Source organism: Rhinolophus ferrumequinum, chromosome X (genome assembly GCF_004115265.2).
Source record: "Rhinolophus ferrumequinum isolate MPI-CBG mRhiFer1 chromosome X, mRhiFer1_v1.p, whole genome shotgun sequence".
NCBI classification, from domain to species: Eukaryota; Metazoa; Chordata; class Mammalia; order Chiroptera; family Rhinolophidae; genus Rhinolophus; species Rhinolophus ferrumequinum.
In genome coordinates this window covers 21,321,498-21,340,271 of record NC_046284.1, presented here as the reverse complement: position 1 = coordinate 21,340,271, position 18,774 = coordinate 21,321,498, and the positions used below count along the sequence as shown (strand labels likewise).

The 18,774-nt window shown below is 35.5% G+C and overlaps 1 protein-coding gene across 4 annotated transcripts in view; it reads left to right on the top strand.

The window, feature by feature from the left end:
* Positions 1-10,716, top strand: part of PHF6 (PHD finger protein 6) — a 45,850-nt gene extending 35,134 nt beyond the window's left edge. For 2 of the 4 annotated variants that reach the window (XM_033112590.1, XM_033112580.1), the window contains exons 10-11: positions 7,141-7,270; positions 7,593-10,634. In XM_033112590.1, the coding sequence (XP_032968481.1) occupies positions 7,141-7,270 (130 nt within the window). In that variant the 3' untranslated portion in view covers positions 7,593-10,634. Of the gene's footprint in view, positions 1-7,140; positions 7,271-7,592 lie in introns of all 4 variants that reach the window. The other 2 variants (XM_033112607.1, XM_033112598.1) reach the window with 2 other exon arrangements.
* Positions 10,717-18,774: the final 8,058 nt, after the last annotated feature.

Genomic DNA, 18,774 nt, shown 5'->3' with positions numbered 1-18,774 from the left:
TCCATTATAATTAATAGTGTAAATTTTTAAAAATCCTATCACTTTCCTTCCTGGTAGACAGTGAAAGGACATTTGATAACATTCAACATCCATTTCTGAATTTTAAAGTAAGTTAATAAGAGTGCTCTTGGTAAGCTAGGAGTCTTAATAGAGAATTTAGGAGAAAACAACAGCAAACAGCTTATTTGATGTTAGAGTAAAGGGACAATGGTTCTTAACCAGGGCTGAGCCTCAGAATCACATGGGAGTGGATAGAGCCCTCTTTAGAAATGTTCTTTGCCTGGGCCCCACCCTTAGAGATGTAAATTCAGTGGGTTGAGGCCCAAACCATGTACAGTGGCACCTCGGTTTTCGTGCGTGTCCGTTGACGAACATTTCGGTTTACAAATGTGTAAATTTTATGGATCTGTGGTATCATTAGATAGTAAAATTCATGCTAAATTTGCAGTTTTAGGGGTTGATTTTAAAGGTCTGGAACGAATTAATCCATTTTGCATTATTTTCTATGGGGAAACTGTGCCTCGGTTCTTAAACGTTTCAGAACTCGAACGGTCTTCCGGAACGGATTATGTTAGAAAATCGAGGTACCACTGTATTTTGATGACTCCCCAGGTGATTCTCATGTTCATCTCTAGTTGACAACCACTATACCAATACACTTTCATTCAGATTAGGAATAAGATAAGGGTGCCAATTATATTACTTGAACATTCTTCCAGAGGGTTTAATCCGTGCCACAAGAAAAGGAAGAAAAATGTATAATAAATATTGTAGAGGAAAAATAATGGTCCATGTTATTGATATCATTGTCTACCAAGAAAATCCAAAGGAATCAACTCTGAATTTTAAAATGAATAAGAGCTCTATAAAGTTGCTACATATGAAATGAATTTTTAAAAACAGTTCAAGTTGGAAATGTAAAAGAAAAATGTTCACCTCCCACCCCACACACATACACATACTAACGGTGAACCTTTTCTTTAAAAAACATTGAAAAAATTGCATTTTACACAGGGTCCAAATGAATGTCAAAATACATTATGCTCCTTAATAGAAACACTCAACATTGAAAGATACCTATTCTCCCCAAATTATATATTTAACACAATTTTGATGAAATCCAAATTTTGAGAGTTTTATCCAGAAGAGTAAATGTGGTATTATTTTCTATTAGTAATGACTAAGTTACCTTATATATTGGAAAAAATCAGAAGCTTAGACAAGATAGAAGTATGTTTCTCCCTTAAGAGACATCCAGAGGAAAGCATCCAGATGTGCTAGGCAGCTTTGCAGTGTCATTGGGGACCCAGCTTACCGTCCTTCTGCTCTCCCTTCCTTGGAGCTTCCTTCCATAGTAAGTAGGAGGAAGCAGGAGCAAAGGAAAATGGAAGGACAAAGTGGCTATTCCTCCAGCTGAACTGATCTTTAATCATCCTTCTTGGAAGTTCCTCACACACTTCTGTTCAGTGTCTCATTTGTCAGAATTTATCACACATCCAAGGGAGGCTGGGAAATGTACTCTTAGTGGGCACACTACTACCCAAATAAAATCTGGTTTAAGGGGAAGAGGAGAAAAAATATGTTGGGGTAGTCAACTAGGCTTCATCACATGCAGCCAAGGTATTTTTTAATGCCATTGAGAGGAGAAATCCCCCATAGATACCAAAACCTATCATGCAGCAATTAAAACAGTATGGTACTGGCATAGTGACAAACATCACAAGAAATAGATCCATGTCTTTATTAGAATCTTATAAATAATTACAGTAGCATTTTGTATCTGTGGAGATGGGATGGGATGAATTATTCAGTACCTGATATCTATACAATTGGCTCTCTATTTAGAAAACATAATTTCGATCTTTATCTCAGACTGTACCCCAAAATAGATTCTAGATGGATTAAAAATCTAATCATAAAAAAACTGAGTAGGAAATACAGAATTTTTCTATAATCCAGTATAGAAGGCCTTTCTAAGCATGATAGGAAACTCAGAATTTTTATTTGACTACATTAAAATTAGACTACATAAGAGAACTCCAAATCATTAAGAAAAATGCCACCTGATTAAAAAGCCAAAAGGACACGAACAGGCAATTTATAGAAGAAATAACCATGGATTGGTTATAAGCATGTGAAAAACTGTTCAACCTTATTAGTAATGAAGGAAATGTAAATTAAAACAAGATCTTAGCAATTTGTGCTATCAGACGGGTAAAGATTAGTAGGATTCATACGATCTAATGTTAGCTAGGTTCTGGAGACACAGGCATCCTTATTGGATGTTCAGATAGAAAGTAAATTCATACAGCTTTTTAGGAGAGTGATTTATCATTGAAGACCAAACCTTAAAATAATGCATTTGCTACTAGTCTGCCTGTAGGGATTTATCTCAGGGCAGTGAGTAGACAAGAGTACAAAGATGTATGTACAAAAAGTTTCATTTCATTATTGTTAATGATTGCTGCAGTATCCACTAGGGCATCTTAGAATTGACTCTCCTAAGAACTGACAGGATTACCACAGATGGCATCAGTCTACTCACAGAGGATATTGACAGGAACCGCAGCTTGCCAGCAGGGCAGCATCAAATATTCCTCTTCTGTGGGAGTCCTTGCAGCAGTCAGTACAGTACAACTCAGGTCCAGTAAGACATGATTCACATGGAGTGGGCGTGGTTTTTGCCTTGGCTTAAAAGCCTCATACCCCACTGGAGACAGAACCTCTTGTGACATAGTTACATAGACATAGATAATTTTCAGGTTATGCCACACTGAAAGAGGCCCAAAGATATGGCTTCTTGTCAGAATATTTATCATTCTCCCAATCAAAATACAGCTTACCAATTTGGGGGTAACACAGCTTAGTAAAATTGTTGACACACCCATTTTAAGTTGTCAGCGCAACAGGGCCAGAGAGTGAACCAAAGGTGAAATTGTCATGCAGAATAGAAAAAGATTTTTGTTAACCTTTCTCCCATAATAACAAAAATAAAAAGAACCAGAATGTTCATAAGAAGACTTAATAAGTAAATTTTCGTTCATGAATTTAGTGGAATACTGTGCAGCACCTAGAGAATGCAGTAGAACCATGTGTGGAGTCCATGGAGAGGTATTTCTGTGATAGAGCAAAGGGGAAACACCAAGTTGTATAATCCTATTTTAGCATATAAAATCCTATTTTAGCGTACAAGATGTGTATGTTTGTATCCTTAGAAAAATATCCAGGAGCGTATTCAGTAAATTTAACAGTTGTTACCTCTCATTCGTTGCATAAAGTTGGAGGTGAAGAGGCAATTTTGTATTCTTTATACTGTGGTGTTTGGATACTTTTATGAGCAATACATTATTAAAGTAGCCATTAATGTTTTAAAATAACAGGCCCATTTAACTGTCTAAAATCAGATGTATGGAGAGTTAGTGTATTTAAATTTAAATGTTATTTAGATATTTTTATTATAATAGTTATCCATTTTTATTTTGGGGAAAAAATGGAATATATAGGTAAGGGGAGAAAAACTTGATGTCAATTTTAATTCTACCACCAGAAATAATTTTAAATTTTGGAATACTTTCTTCAGACATTTGTGTGATTGTGTGTGTATATAAATATATATATACATATATATATATATATACATACATATATATATGTATGTATATATATATGAAAGATTTTTTTATATATACTGTTTTATAATCTGTTTTCCACTTACTATACCCGAGGCATTTTTTTCTGTGACATTCAACAGTTTCACATCGCCATTTTAATGGTTGCGTAGTATTCCATTGTATGGGTATATCAGTTTAATTGGTTTCTTTTTTTTAGACATTTAGATGGTTTTTACTTTTTAACTATTAGAAAACCGTGTTTCAGTGACCATCTCTAAAAAAAAAAGTATTTACACTGGCATCCATGATGATTTGAATTGCTCTTTTTATTTTTTCACATTGAAATTTGTTTCTAAAACTTATAATGTGGATTCCAGATTATTTTATCATAGAGACCATTGAATTCAAATGATAGTCCACATGCAAGTAGATTTGGGAAAGAAGAATGGACCAATAGGAAGAAATGTAAGGAGGAATATTTCTGAATGAAGTGCCTTCCTCCTACATGTGGCTTTCCTTCTTTACCAGCCCTTTCCAGGCCCTGAATATATTCATATTAAAAGGGCGAGGGAAGATTATATAGTGATTTTTTTTAATTGTTTTCTTGTCTTTATGATATTTTCAAACTATTTAAATACGTATTTTTTGTAATGTCAGTCTCCCATCATAAAAAGTAAGTTCTGTGATAGCAGTGATCTTGCTGTTTTACCAGTCGACCCCTGTGGCCTTGGTGTCTAGACTAGTGAAGGATACATACATAATGGGCCTATGGGAAATAGTCCTTGAGTGAAAAATAATTTCATAAAAAGATTACAATTTGTTTTAATAACAAATAACAAAGGGCTTATCCTTATAGTTAAAACTCTATTATAAAACTTTTCAAAAGTATACAAAAATGAATAGTATAACAGCTCCCCTTCTCAGCAGGTACCAGGTTATTGCCACAGTTTCATCTGTTTTCTTTATTGCCACATACTTCAAAATGCATCTCTTAAAAATGTGGTTGTTCCTTACCTAATCACTATGCCATTATCATACTTTTTAAAATTAACAATAAGTTCTTCATATCATCTCATATTCAATACACTTTTACATTTCCCCAGTTGTCTTGAAAATGTCTTTTTAGACTTGATTTGTTCAAATCTCGATACATACACGGCCCCTACATTGCGTTTGATGGATGTATCTCTTAAGTCTCTCTTAATATAGAACAATCCTGACTCCACCCCACCTTTTCCCCCTACATATTAAAGAACCACAATAAGTGGTCCTGTGAAAGTCCCACATTCTAGATTTATCTGTTTGCTTTTTAATGAGGCCATTTAATTGATTTCTCTACACCTCCATATGTCCCATAAACTATAAGTTGGTTCAAAGGCTTAGTTAGATTCAGGTTATATTTTTGGGAAGATGCTTCATAGCTGCACTATATAGGAGTCTCACTCTTGATATTTGAACTCATGATTAAAAAGAAAACATAATTCCCAATGTGCAGCATTTGAAGAGTACAAATTCTCCATAGTTCTTTGAAAATATTTTGAGAATAAAAGAGTAATGAGCAAAACTAGGTTGGAAGTTTGTTGTCGCCCCCTAACCTCACTCCTGCCTTTTATTCTTCTCACACGTTAGAAATGTCTCATATTAAACCTCATTTTAGACCATTTGTGGCAGATGAATTCCTACATGATCATCTTTGATCCATTGCTGACCACAAGAGGGCATTTTTAAAGAATTGTTTTATCTTGTCATCTTGTGTATACAGTCACGCGCACCCTAACGATGGGAATGCGTCCTGAAAATGCATCTTTAGGCGATTTCGTGATTGTGAGAACATCATAGAGTGCGCTTACACAAACCTAGGTGGTACGGCCTACTACATACCTAGGCCATATGGTGTGGCCTGTCGCTCCTAGGCTACAAGGCTGGACAGCATGTTACTCTCAAAACAACATCAAATCGAGCACGAGAAAAAACAATGCAATCAGGAGACACAGTAAACATGAGATGTATGAGGCTGCTGCCAGTATAACATGGCATACTGTTTTACAGCAAACTTTTTTTTATAAGGAAGAATACACTCTAAAATAATGATAAAAAGTATAGTATAATAAATACAGAAACCAGTAACATAGTCTTTTATTATTATTGTTATCAAGTATTATGTAGTGCACATAGTTGTGTGTGCTATACTTTTACATGACTGGTAGCGCAGGTTTGCTTACACAGCATCACCACAAATACGTGAGTAATGCATTGCGTGATGGTGTTATGACGTCTGTGACATCACTAGGTGATAGGAATTTTTCAGCTCTGTTATAATCTTGTTGGAACACTATCGTGTATGCAGTCCATCATTAACCGAAACATCATTATTTGGTGCATGACTATAATTGACCTAAAACTCAGCTCAGATCAGCCCACCCTTTGATTATTGTGGGGGTTGTTAACTATAAAAAATATATTGGTGTGTATACATTAAAGTGGCCTAACCCCTTGTCTAAAATCACCTGAATTGCAAACAATGAATTTCAAGTATACAGTGTATATACCCAAATAAAAGGTTGTTAGAACTACATGATGTCAAAATATCACTCCAGAGATTATTTGCTGATTTTTAAAGGGGAAGACTTTCCTTTTTAATGGAGAAATCTGGCTATCACCACCACCTTAACCAAATGATCAACCAGCATCATTAAAGTGGGGCATTCTGAAATTACATGCCTCCTGAAGTATGCAGGATCACCTACAAAGTATCCTAGACTAACAAAACAAAGAAAAAGTTAAACCGAAAGCTAACCAAGCCCTTAGACCTTATTTCCAGTTTATAAGAAATATGGGGTGAGGGAGAACCAAATAAAACAGTACCACAATTAGACAAATCCAGAATGTGGTATAGTTGACAAGGTATCTGATCAAACCCTTCCCTAAAAGTCAGTGTCATGGGGAAAAAAAGTCAGAGGAACCAGTCTAGATTAAGAGAGACATAGCCAAATGCATTTCCTGGAAACCTGTCAGGTGACTAACGAAGGTATTCTAATGAAGACCAGGCACTAATGACGAAAAGGCACTTGAAGAGTTTGACTAAAATTGTCTCGTGAAATCTGAGCAGAAAGCAATAATATATAGAATATAATTTGCAGAAACGTACTTTTAAATTATGTATATGAAACATTACAGAAGTTGATTATTTCATCTATATACCTGACAATTGATATTTTCAAATTGGCCAAAAACTTTTTAAAAAGATTTCATTGGGCAAAATGAGGAATTGCTTTATATTTGGGCATACATGGTAACTTTCATCCTAAACTAGAGGTTTGATTTCAGATGAACATTTACTATCTCATTAATAGAGTGCTTTCCTATCTTTTAGATAGAAATGGACCTGTAACTAATTGTGGAGTGTTTTTTTAAGGGTGGATGAGGAAACCCATGTTTTAAATGGGCACCAGCATCATCCACTAATGACAACTATATTCTCATCAACAGTGACAAAACATTTTGAGATTTTTATCTTTCATCATTGTAGACTATATTGTAAAAATCATAGTGGAAATGATGAGAGAGATGAAGAAGATGAGGAACGAGAGAGTAAAAGCCGGGGAAAATTAGAAATTGATCAGCAACAACTAACTCAGCAGCAACTTAATGGAAACTAGGTATGAAAGTTAATTATGTTGGATCTGTTGTCAGAATACAATACACACTGATAAAAACATGTTGAAGTAATGGTGTGCAGTATGATTTTTTTAATGCTATTATGTTTAGTTAAGCATGTTACTAGAATGCTGAGGATTGTGTAGGCTTGCATAGTTTTTTAAACTAGCTGATTTTGTAACAGTAAAAACAAGCTATCCATTTTATCATTAAATGTAGTTGTAATGTCAAATCAGTAAGATATTCTCGCTCCTCAATAACATTATATTTATTATGTTCCCCTCAAGCATCATATTTTACATTTTTTTATCATCTTTTAAACAGGTTCATGGGACAGAGTTAGAAAACTGGGAATGAATAAGACATCCATAACTACTATTCTTTTTTCACTGTTTTCTAAAATCAAAAAGGGTTTGTAACTTTTTACTGCCCGACTCTTAGATCCTTCATTGAACTGCCTAAAACGTCTTGTTTTAAGAGCCTTCTTCACTAGATGGCAGAGTTTGACATGTTGATATTACGTAGCTGTAGTTCGCAGTTTCTGGGAAGCAATTGAAACACTATTAACCCTGTGTGTAGTGTCAACAGTTAAAGCAGACATTGAAATGAAGTAAGCTATATTTCTGGACTGAACAAAGTTCTACTGTTTAAAGTATCTAAAAGTTTGTTCAGTGGATTCATACTCAAGGGAAAGTGTAAGCAAATTTCACTTAACAGTGCAAACACGCCTCTGGTGGCAACACATGGGAATTTGTGAATTTTTTTTTTTCCACACTCAAGTAATGGAGGCTAGAAATGAAGAAAACTTTATTTTTCCCTTGGCTTTGACAGCAAATGCTAAAATCTCTTCCAAGAAGTGTGCTAAAGCTTTTCACTTGGTTCCTGTTAAAGTTGTTCTCACTGACAAGCATGGACTCGGGCAAGTGGTGGATTATAAGCTATGAGCTCCAGTGCTTATGCCAAAATTCTCTTGACAGTAAACCTCTTCTCTTTTCATGTCATACAAAGAGCTTCTAGCAAAATCATTGGATCCTTTCAAGTTTAAACTAACATTTGGCAACTTCAAATAGATGTAAAGGGTTACCACTCTCTAAGGACTTTAGCCACCATTCTGAAACCCGTTCCTCTGAAGCGCCGTGTTGTGTGGGACACTTCATATATTGGCCCAAAGTATGTAAGGAGGTCTCATGTGCTCTAGGAGAAAAAAAAAAAAACAGTCTTCGCATAAAACAGTATTTATTTTTAATTTTGTGACCACTATTTTAGAAACTTTATTTAATATTTTTAATGTTTTCATTCAGTGCTTTGCTTATCTAGTAAATAGGCTTTTGTGCCCTACTTTTCCTCTGGTCGGGCTCGCTGTCTTATTGATCATCAGAATTGTTTCTCAAAGCCTGAGAACCCAGCTTTTTAGAAAGGATTTTTACACTGGCATTTCTAGCTAGTGATATTTTCTTCCACTTACCTGCTGAAGCACATTTATGTATTTCTTTATGGCAAAACCAAAAAACTTTAGTTGTGGTCTGCCTATTACCATAGCACCTCATTTATCAAGGGTAGGGGTTCTGGTTTCTGAATTATTAGTTGATTAAATTAAAGCAAATCAGCAAACAAGAAATAATCATGTTAACTTGACTGTGCATCAAGATATTCAGCTTATGGAAAAGCATTTTTAAAATGTAACAGGTGGAAAATTACACTGTGCTTAATGACTGATTTTTTAACTGCTAGTCCCTAAAAGTCATATTTGTCAAGTGTGTATTCACACATGTACTTAAATCAAGGGACTCGATGATTGTTTTATTTTAACCATCTTTTATTATTTTTAGAAGGAAACTAGCATTACTAGTGGGTTGCCCTCCCTATACGTTTTTCTCTTCTTGCTCTAAATATGCCATTGGGTTTCTTTGTGTGTATGTGATGAATTTTCAAAATTCCCCGTGACTTGAAGTGCAACGACAGATCTCGATGTTTGTTTACCAAGCTATGTGACTTTTCCCAAAGGATCTGTACTTTATTTCCGTACAACAGCCTGAAACCCGTTATTTCAAATCTTTGAATCACTGTGTCTAGATCATTTTTACATTATGTGCCATCAATTTACCCATGGAACTATAAAGCACCTTCATTTTTGGACAACTACTGTATGATGTTTTTAGGAAAAATGGAAGGTGCCAAGGGTAATAATGGCCAGTCAATGATCACATAATGGACTTCAAATACTTTAGCTGTCAGTTGATGGATTTGTCATGTAATAAAGTGTATGATTTTCTATGGGTTTCTTCAACCCTTTCTCTGCCACTAGCAACCAGAATAGCACTTTACCTTTTGGTTGGCTAGATAAGTGGCTGGCTACCTATTTTTCTCACTGTGGTGTGATTGGCTAAATAGTCTTTCATTAAAAATTGAAATGTAAATTAAAGTCACATGAAAAATCACCATTGGTTGTAAACCTCCGGTATTTTGATTTTCTAATCATGTTTTCGTCATATGCTGAGTAAAAGTGCCTTACAATGTAAAAATTGTACAGTACTTATGTTCCCAAGTAGCGTCACCATCTTCTGGGTAGTAATTACATTGTGGTATGAATATTTAGAAAAATGGACCTCAGCAGTGTATTTACTGTTCATCTCTTAAGTCCTTAACTGTAGTTTTAATAAGCATGACATTATTTGATAAGTATATAATATTTACATCATTTCAAAAAAAATACTGCCATGACTGTCTTTTACGCATATTTTAGCTTGAAATTTTGAAGCATCTTTTCTTTTTTCCTTTTTTTCCATTTTTGTTTTGTTTTTGTTATTGATATTAAACAGTGTAATCATTGCAAGCGTATATTGAAGATTATTCTGGAGCATTTATTGCCTTACCAGAAATGTTAGTAAGAAATGTTCTTTAGAGTAGAAAGATAGACTTGAGTTTCTATACTTTAATAAGAGCTCTTTGTTCCTGGGGGAAGGGGAGTGGGAGGTGAATTTTACTTTCATCTCAATTTATTAAAAACCCACAACTGAAAGACATTTTATTTCAAAAATCAGCAATTTTAGAATTTCAGATAGTACTTACTCAGGAGTACATGCTACTCAAGATATTAAGAGACTAACAAGATATGTAGATCTACTGTTGAATCAGAATCTATGTACTTGAACAAATGTGTGAATCTTAAATATCTCAAAGCAAAAGCAAAGTGTTCTAGAATGTTGTTGCTTTTTTAAAAAGCGCTAAAGTTTGACCAAGGTATACAGTTTTGTTCTAACAGACATTTAGGTTAATTGTAAAGATAAGGAATGCATTATGAGTCAAAATCAAACATTCCTCTCATGTTATGTATATTTTGTTCCTGTTATATTGGCTTTATTTTCAAAATTGTAGTTTGTAGTATTAGTTTCCTTTTATTGGTATTCTTGCATATACTATTCATTCAATAAATGAGTTATGACTTTCATGTTTGTATGTTATGTCTTTTGTGAAAGGGTATAATGAAGCTTATTTATAACAGCAATAGTATTGTGTTCCTTTTGGTCTTGCTTATTCCAAGGTGAAATGCCTAGTTTGTTTAATAACTTGTTAAACAAATATGAGAGAGAACATGAATTTGAGTTTAGTTCAAAGTTTCACAATATAAAAGGTTTTATCATGGAGAGAAACAGCAATCTTTTGAGTATAATAGAACTGCATTACATCTTGGTTCTCTTATTATTACATAATTCAGATACCAATGGCCTCAATCGCATCCTCTGGAACTTAGTTAAAAGGTGATTTTGAAAGTAACCCAAAACTTCTAGTACAGTTTATCTGTTTGGTCATAAATACCTTTGTCAGAAAGGGATTCCACCTTATAGATTTAAATTTACTCCCTTTACCATGGACAGCTTGATTCTAGTACAGTGCTCATACACTGAGGTGGTCATATCCAGGGTGGCAACTGAAGTTTTAGTTAGTGGAATACGCTCATTCCATACACACAATTCTATCCTGCCTTCCTACTCAGGAGGGAAAAAAAAAATCAAGCAACAGCTTCTGATAATGCTGGAACTATAGGATGGTGTGCTTTACTGCGAATGTTACCTAGTAGTGCGTGCGTGTGTGTGTGTATGTGTAAGATCCATCACTTAGTTTTATTTTAATTACCACCGTAAAAATACGGAGAATGGTGTTATGTGGTTTTCTTTAGCTAATTGAACTATTGATAGCTGGTGTTTGTTTTTTGTTTTGTTTTTATAGCAGCAGTCATCAGCAATTGTTGAGGTCATGTCAAAGCATAAACCTGGTAGAATTTCCTAGGAAAATTCTATGGCCAGCAAATGGCCAGTCCATCTTTTTAAAGAAAAACTGCAATCCTTCTTAAATGTATATATTAGAGTCTTCACTTATGTGGACACAGTACTGCTTTATATATCAACCAGTGTTCCATAATTTTGCCTTGTTCAGATAATGAGATAGCTACATTAAGGATGTAAGGCAAAAATTTATTCTCAGTCTTTATTCAGAAAATGAAAACTGTAAAATACCAGTTACTAAGAAAGTCAATGATAGCATTTTAAAGTGTTACACTGTAGCAGCTGTGTTCTGCATATGGTCAGTGTACTGAAGTCAGTAAGTCAGACCTGGGTCCTTGTCAAAAGATAGGAGATCCATAAACACCCAAATCATTGTCTGTACCTCTCTGTGGCTAAAAATGTGTTTTTTGTTGGAGGTGGGGGTAGTAGCAGGGAGATAGGGAAGATGCAGCTGGGCAAAGAACTAATTAGGTCTGCTGTGTGGACGATAATAGTCTAATAAAAAGACACGCAAAAACAAAAATACTGTTTGAAGGGGCAACCTTTAAAATAGGACCTGAGAGTGGGGTGGCCTGTTAGCTCAGTTGGTTAGAGCGTGCTGGTAGCACCAAGGTTGCCGGTTCGATCCCCACATGGGCCACTGTGCCCTCCTTACAAAGAAAAAAATATGGGACCTGAGAGAGTAGATACTCGAAGGAGTATTAGCAGCAGGGAGATAGAAATAAATTGTAGTTTAATGTTGACACTGGATTTAGAATTGTTGAGTGTTTATAAAGTGATTTGTACAAAAGAGTGTAAGGTTTTTCTGTTTATGAGTATTTTTAAAATCAGAGCTATTTCCAGGTTGTTTTTATTTATAAAACTCATATGTAGCCATAAAAAGAAATGACGTACTGATACATTCTGCAACATGGATGAACCTTGGAAACATAATGCTAAGAAGCTAGGCACAAAGGGTCACATAATTATATGATTCCATTTACATGAAATGTCCAGAAGAGGCAAGTCCACGGTGACAGAATGCAGATTAGTGGTTGCCACGGGCTGCAGAGGGGGTAATGAGACATGACTATTAACAGGTATAGGGTATATTTTGGGGGTGATGGAAATGTCTGGAATTAGTGATGATAGTTATGCAACTTTGAATATACTAAAATCCACAAATTATACGCTTTAAAAGGGTGAATTTCATGTGAATTTTACCTCAATTTTTAAAAAGTAATGTGATCACTGTACAAAATTAAAACACAAAGATATGTAAAGCAAACTGTGGCAGTCTCCTCCACCTTCTCCATAAGCCTACTCCCAGTATTTAATGCTTGTGTATTATACCTTAAGCCACCCCCCTTTTTTCCTAGCATGAATAGGATCAGGCTGTACCCACAGTCCTGCTCCTTGTCTTTCTCACTTGAACAGCACTACAAGGTGTCCGTACAACTAGATTTCCATCACAGCATATGGATGCATTGGAATGGTTCTATCTAGTCTCCCATACACCTTCATGTTCTTATGTAAGTAATTTTCTAGGCTAAATTTCCAGAAGTGGAGCTGTAAAGGGTATCTGCATTTAAAGTATTGATTAAAATCACCATCCAAAATATTTGAACCAATTTAGAAGTCCATCTATAGGGATCGAGCTTTCCTGCTGCCTCGCTCCAAAGGAGTGGTTTTTAATGAAGAGGTATGGTACCTTAAAAAAAATCATACATACTCATAGAAAATTCTGTGGGGCTTGATTTTGTTAAAGACCATATAGACTATAACTCAAAGTGGAATATGAGTTATCTTTGAGAAACTGGATGCTATATTCCATGTGTGAAAAGGTTAAGTCAAAAGGCTTTTTTTTTTTCGTGTGTATTATTAACAGTAGTAATTGGTGAATCATTTCCCTTACTTCTGCTTTCTGAAAGGTAACAGATTGCTTAGAGCTATTCATGGTTGCCAGATGGATCTGCTTCTCTGTGTGTCCAGGGTTATATGTGGCTCAGTTAGTGCACTTCAAGGGCCCGTGTACTGTTTTGTTGAAGAATTCCTATGACCTTTGTCCTCATGGTTCTTACTTCCCAAATCATGACTGTATCTAACAATTGGTCAGTTATTGGAAAACAAGATAAAACCATTTGAACTTTTCACTTTTCAACTACTTGTTTTGTCCTTATATGAATAAAATCTAACACTAACCAGAAAATTTGACTTGATGTACATTTCATGCTTTTAGCTCATTTGCTAGAAAATGATTGTTTTTATTTAAGAATTTCAAGCAACAATTACCTGCATGTCTGAAAATAAATCGTTGGTAAAAGTTAACACAAATACTCAGTTATGCTGGGCAGTCAACATGAAAGTTTCTAAATAAAGGATAAATTGAATATAGTCAAGGATGAATTGATGCCACATGAAAATTAGTTTTTTTCTAATTCTCAAAATCATATTTTGTGCTAATTAGGTATTTATAACATTAGCCCAACAACTATTTCATTTAAAAAGATTTGTCAGATGTATAACAACAGGACAAAAATAATTTTTCATTTTTTACCAATAACTCAACCTTTAATCATGTTTCCTTTTACTCTTCTTTCATGTTTATGAAATAATTAAGTCTTTTAGGGGTGCCACAACAAAACAGGATGACTACATTAGAGCGTTCTTTTTTTTTTTTTTAATTTTTTTTTTTAAATTTATTTTTAATTTATTGGGGTGACAATTGTTAGTAGAATTACATAGATTTCAGTTGTGCAATTCTGTATCACATCATCCATAAATCACACTGTGTGTTCACCACCCAGAGTCAGCTCCCCTTCCATCACCATACATTTGATCATCAGAAGGAGAAATTAAAAAAACAATCCCATTTACAATCGCTCCAAAGACTATAAAATACCTGGGAATAAATTTAACCAAAGAAGTAAAAGATCTATACTCAGAAAATTATAAGACACTGATGAAAGGAATGAGCGTTCTTTTTGTAACTTTGAACTCTAGCTGTCATGGAGAGTACTGATATTTTCATTTAAGAGGCTAGCCAGACAATTTAACACAAAGGCTGATTTTCAAACATTCCTGATCCTTAAGCCCAATAGGCTTATGTTCTATATTTAGTATTGATTTAGTATTACCAGGAAACAGTAATTCTTTGGGCCCTGGTTCTCATATGTTCTCAGTTAGAGAGCAAGCACAAAAGATAAGCAATTTCTTGAAAGTTTCCAGATCAGAGAGCTGGAATTTTGGCATTATCCTCAAATATAACAGTCTTTCCCAGCTTCCCTTAGAAGAGTTGTTCTTCAGCATTTCAACCTATCCCATGTGCCCAAACAGCTTAGGGCAGCTATCTAAGTGTGCTGGGATTGGGGGCAGGGTCACAGGCAGGAGGGTTAAAGAAAACATGTTGCTTACGGGAAAAGGCTTGACAGGTTTTCTTTCTTCCTTGGGAAGAGGCAGGGTAGGAGAGAGAACACTTAGGCAGCTTTTATAGCATTTAATAACTGGCCTCACTCCATTCCATGAAACTTGGAAACATAGCCAACTGTTTGTAGGCCACTTCCTAGAAAGACTGACATAAAACTCGAAACATTCACATCTTTATTCTTTTATTTCTTTTGATGTCCCCCTTCCCCGCCATAGAAACTCTCTTACCTTAATTTCTATTATCTGTACCATCCCTTCAAGACCACTCCTTTCCTACTCTTCTCCTTACCCTGATGTAAGTATCTCAAGGTGTTCCGGTCTTTGCCATCTTGTGTTGTTCTCACTTGTCACTGCTACTCAAACATGAGTCTCACACTAAATTGTCCCGACCTGAATTTTGTCTATTTTTTAATGACACCATCAGTCAGTAGGGCTACAATTGGTCTGCTTGGATCTCCACGTCTACTTACAGAATCCTTATGTCGTTTGGATCCATCCTCTCTGTTCTTACTACAGATAAACTAGTTTGGATTCCACTGTTTGTTTGTTTTTCTTTTTAACTGTTTGCCCAGATTTCTGACTTCTCCTTCCGTTCTATGCCTGTATTCATCAGACTCTTAGTTCCTTCATTTTCTTTATTGGGCAGCTCTTGGTCTTGCTACTCAGTTTGGAGAAGATGGTTAATCATCTCCATTACCTCTTGACACAACTGGCCTCAACTTCCTACTTCTCAATTTCCTTCCACCCTTTTACCTCCACTGTGCCTAGAGTTCACTCCACCCTTATATCTGGAGAAGATTATCTGCTAGAGGAAAAGAGCAATGCAGACTGAGGCCACCACCAATATTGGTGTTTACTCTCAAGTTCTCCACATCAGTCTTCACAATCCTTTTTGCTTACTTGTCCTTCCCATTATACTTAGAAATTATTACAAACATAAAACTCTTGGTTTTGGTGACCTTGGTTTGGATTCCATGTGACCTTGATTAAGTTACTGAATCTCTGTCCACGTCCATTATTTTTAAAATGCAGGTTAAAATAGTACTCCATGCATAGACTTGCTAGGCTTAAAGGAGGGAACACAGACTTCAGACTCTCCCATTTCCTGGTACACTGTCCCTTGTTCCTATGTTTAGTTCTGGTCTTACCCTTTTTCTCTCCTCAAATAATTTTCTTTAAAAAGTCCCCACTTGATGTCTCCACGTCTGTATTTTTATTAACCATTCCTCAGCTCACTGCACTCACTTATGTCTACACCTCTCCACTGCGTGCAACTACACTAACACCCCTCCAGCAAAATTTATCAGTAACTATTGCTAAAGCCAAAAGGTGCATTTATTTCAGTTCTTACATGACTTCTCGACTCAAATGTCCCTGACAGTTCAAGCACCATCACCTGGTCCTCTCCTAATCTGCTTTTGCAAATGACCCAAGAAATAAGAGTAACACATCAGATGACTGGAACAAGATTGAAAAGCCCTTCCATCAGCTGGTACTCTACATGCACTATCTACCTAACCCCTCCCCACTAGCAGAAATTTATTGAGGATCTATGCAAAATCTGGCCTTCCCTTGGCAAAGGAGAGATCCCCAGATATAAGGGTGGTGTGAACTGTAGGCACAAGGGAGGTGAAAGAGTGGAAGGGAAAGGAGAGAGTAGAAGTTGAGGCCAGTGGTGTCAAGAGGTAATGGAGGTGATGAACCAACTTGCTTGTGAAAAATGCCACGTGGTGAAGGCAACTCAAAACTTGAAGCACATCAGGAAGCAAAATTTATGTACAAGCATTTATGTACATAGATATACACATATGATTCTTGTTTAGTAGAAAAATAAAACTTAAGGCATGTGCCTACTTACATAACCTATGGAAATCACCAGAGGTATGATGATAAGACCAAACGCTGGGAAATTGTAGTCAAAATTTCAAGCCCCATATCCAGATGGAGTCAGGCAGCAGACAGCTGAAAACGGGTCACAAGAGAGCAATGTGAGGTGGAGAGAGTAGGGCTTTATGGTCTGAAAGTCCTCCATTTGAATCCCAGTCTTGCCACTAGTAAGCGGTACCTCTGAGCAAGATACCCTCCCCCTCAGCTGCAGCCCCCACCCCATCTGTCAAACTGAGGATACTATCCTGTAAACCACTAGGTTTTCTTAAAGAGCAAATGAGAAAGTGATTTTACGTGAGATTAGCTGGTCCATGGTAGATAACAGTGCTTTTTATTCTTTTTTTTTAACAGAAAAGTAGTAACTATTCCCTTTCCCACACAGTGATCCTTCAGATATGAAAGCAAAACTATCCTGTCACTTGAAAAAGTTTTTTCTTTAATATTTTCATTATTTACAGAATTGATGCTCATTATACCAAAATTAGAAAAATACAGATAAGTAAAAATAAAAAGTTTAAATCTCCCCAAATCCTACAAACCATAGGTCACTATTATATTTTTTGTAAATTATTCAAAGGTTTCTACGCATACATATATGTATAAATTATATAAAATGGCTCACATTGTACCTACTAAGCTGTATTCTGCTTTTTTCATTTCAAAATTGGAAATATCTTCAAGTCAGTAAATATACTCTTATCATTCTTATTTGTTGCATAATGGTCCATTTTGTGGCTGTGCTATAGTTTCTTTAACCATTTCTGTTAGGTAGTTAAGCTGTCTCCAGGATTTGTTGTTGCTATTTTGCTACTGCAAACAGTTCTGATCCAATCATGAAGTAACAGCAGAGAACCCCAGATTGGAGACTATTCTACAAAACAACTGGCCTATACGCTTCAAAAAAGTCAGTGTCTTAAAAAAACAAAGGCTGAAGAACTGTTCAATATTAAAGGAGACTAAAGGGACACGACAACTAAAAGTAATGTACAATCCTGAATTGGATCCTGGTTCGGAAAAAAAAAAGAATTCTTGCTATGAAGTACATTTGAGGGACTATTAACTAAATGTAAATTTGGATTGAATATTAATATTAGATGATATTATTGTGTCAATGTTAACTTGCTGATTTTGGTAATTATAGTTATATAAGAGTCTAACCTTGTTCTTAGAAAATACATACGGAAGTGTTTAGGAGTAAAGGGTGTTATGTCTGCCTTTAAACTGGTTCAGAAAAAAACAGTTTGTGTGCACATAAAAAGAGACAAAGAAAACAAGGCAGAATGTTACAAGTTGGTGAATTTTGGTGAAGAAATACAGGAGTTCTTTGTACTATTCTTGCAACTTTTGTATAATTTTGAAGTTATTGTTATTTTTGAAAAAAATGTATCAGCAGAAACAGCAGCTCTTCCTCAGGGAGCCTGAAGAAGGTCCAAACTCGGGGAACAGGAATAAGCCTTGGGGAGTCAGCAAGATGTTTCACTAAGGCTGTACATCTAGACAAAAAAGTATAAACTATTTGGATCAGGTGGCCTAGGGAGAACTCTGTCCTTCCCCATTCAGGAATCAGGAGACTGGGAATCAGGTGATTCCCAACATTTTCCACTGAGGTACACCCCAAATAGGAAATTGACTTTTTGAGCTGTGTTCACCCTTCAGCTGCCACTGTTTTGTTTTGTTTGTATCTCATGTCCTCATCTATCTTAGATTCCTTTTTCATTTTGTTGAAGTAACATTTTTTTTTTCTTATAGGAGCTACGGGTAACAAATGTCTAAAAAGAAAAGGCTGAGATGAACATTCTTATACATATAGCTATCTGCCCTTGATTATTGTAGATAAATTTCTAAACAGAAATTCCCAAGTCAGAATTTTGTGTACATTTTTTAAAAGTCCTTAATTCATATTACTAAATGCCCTACAGAAAGTTCTTGAA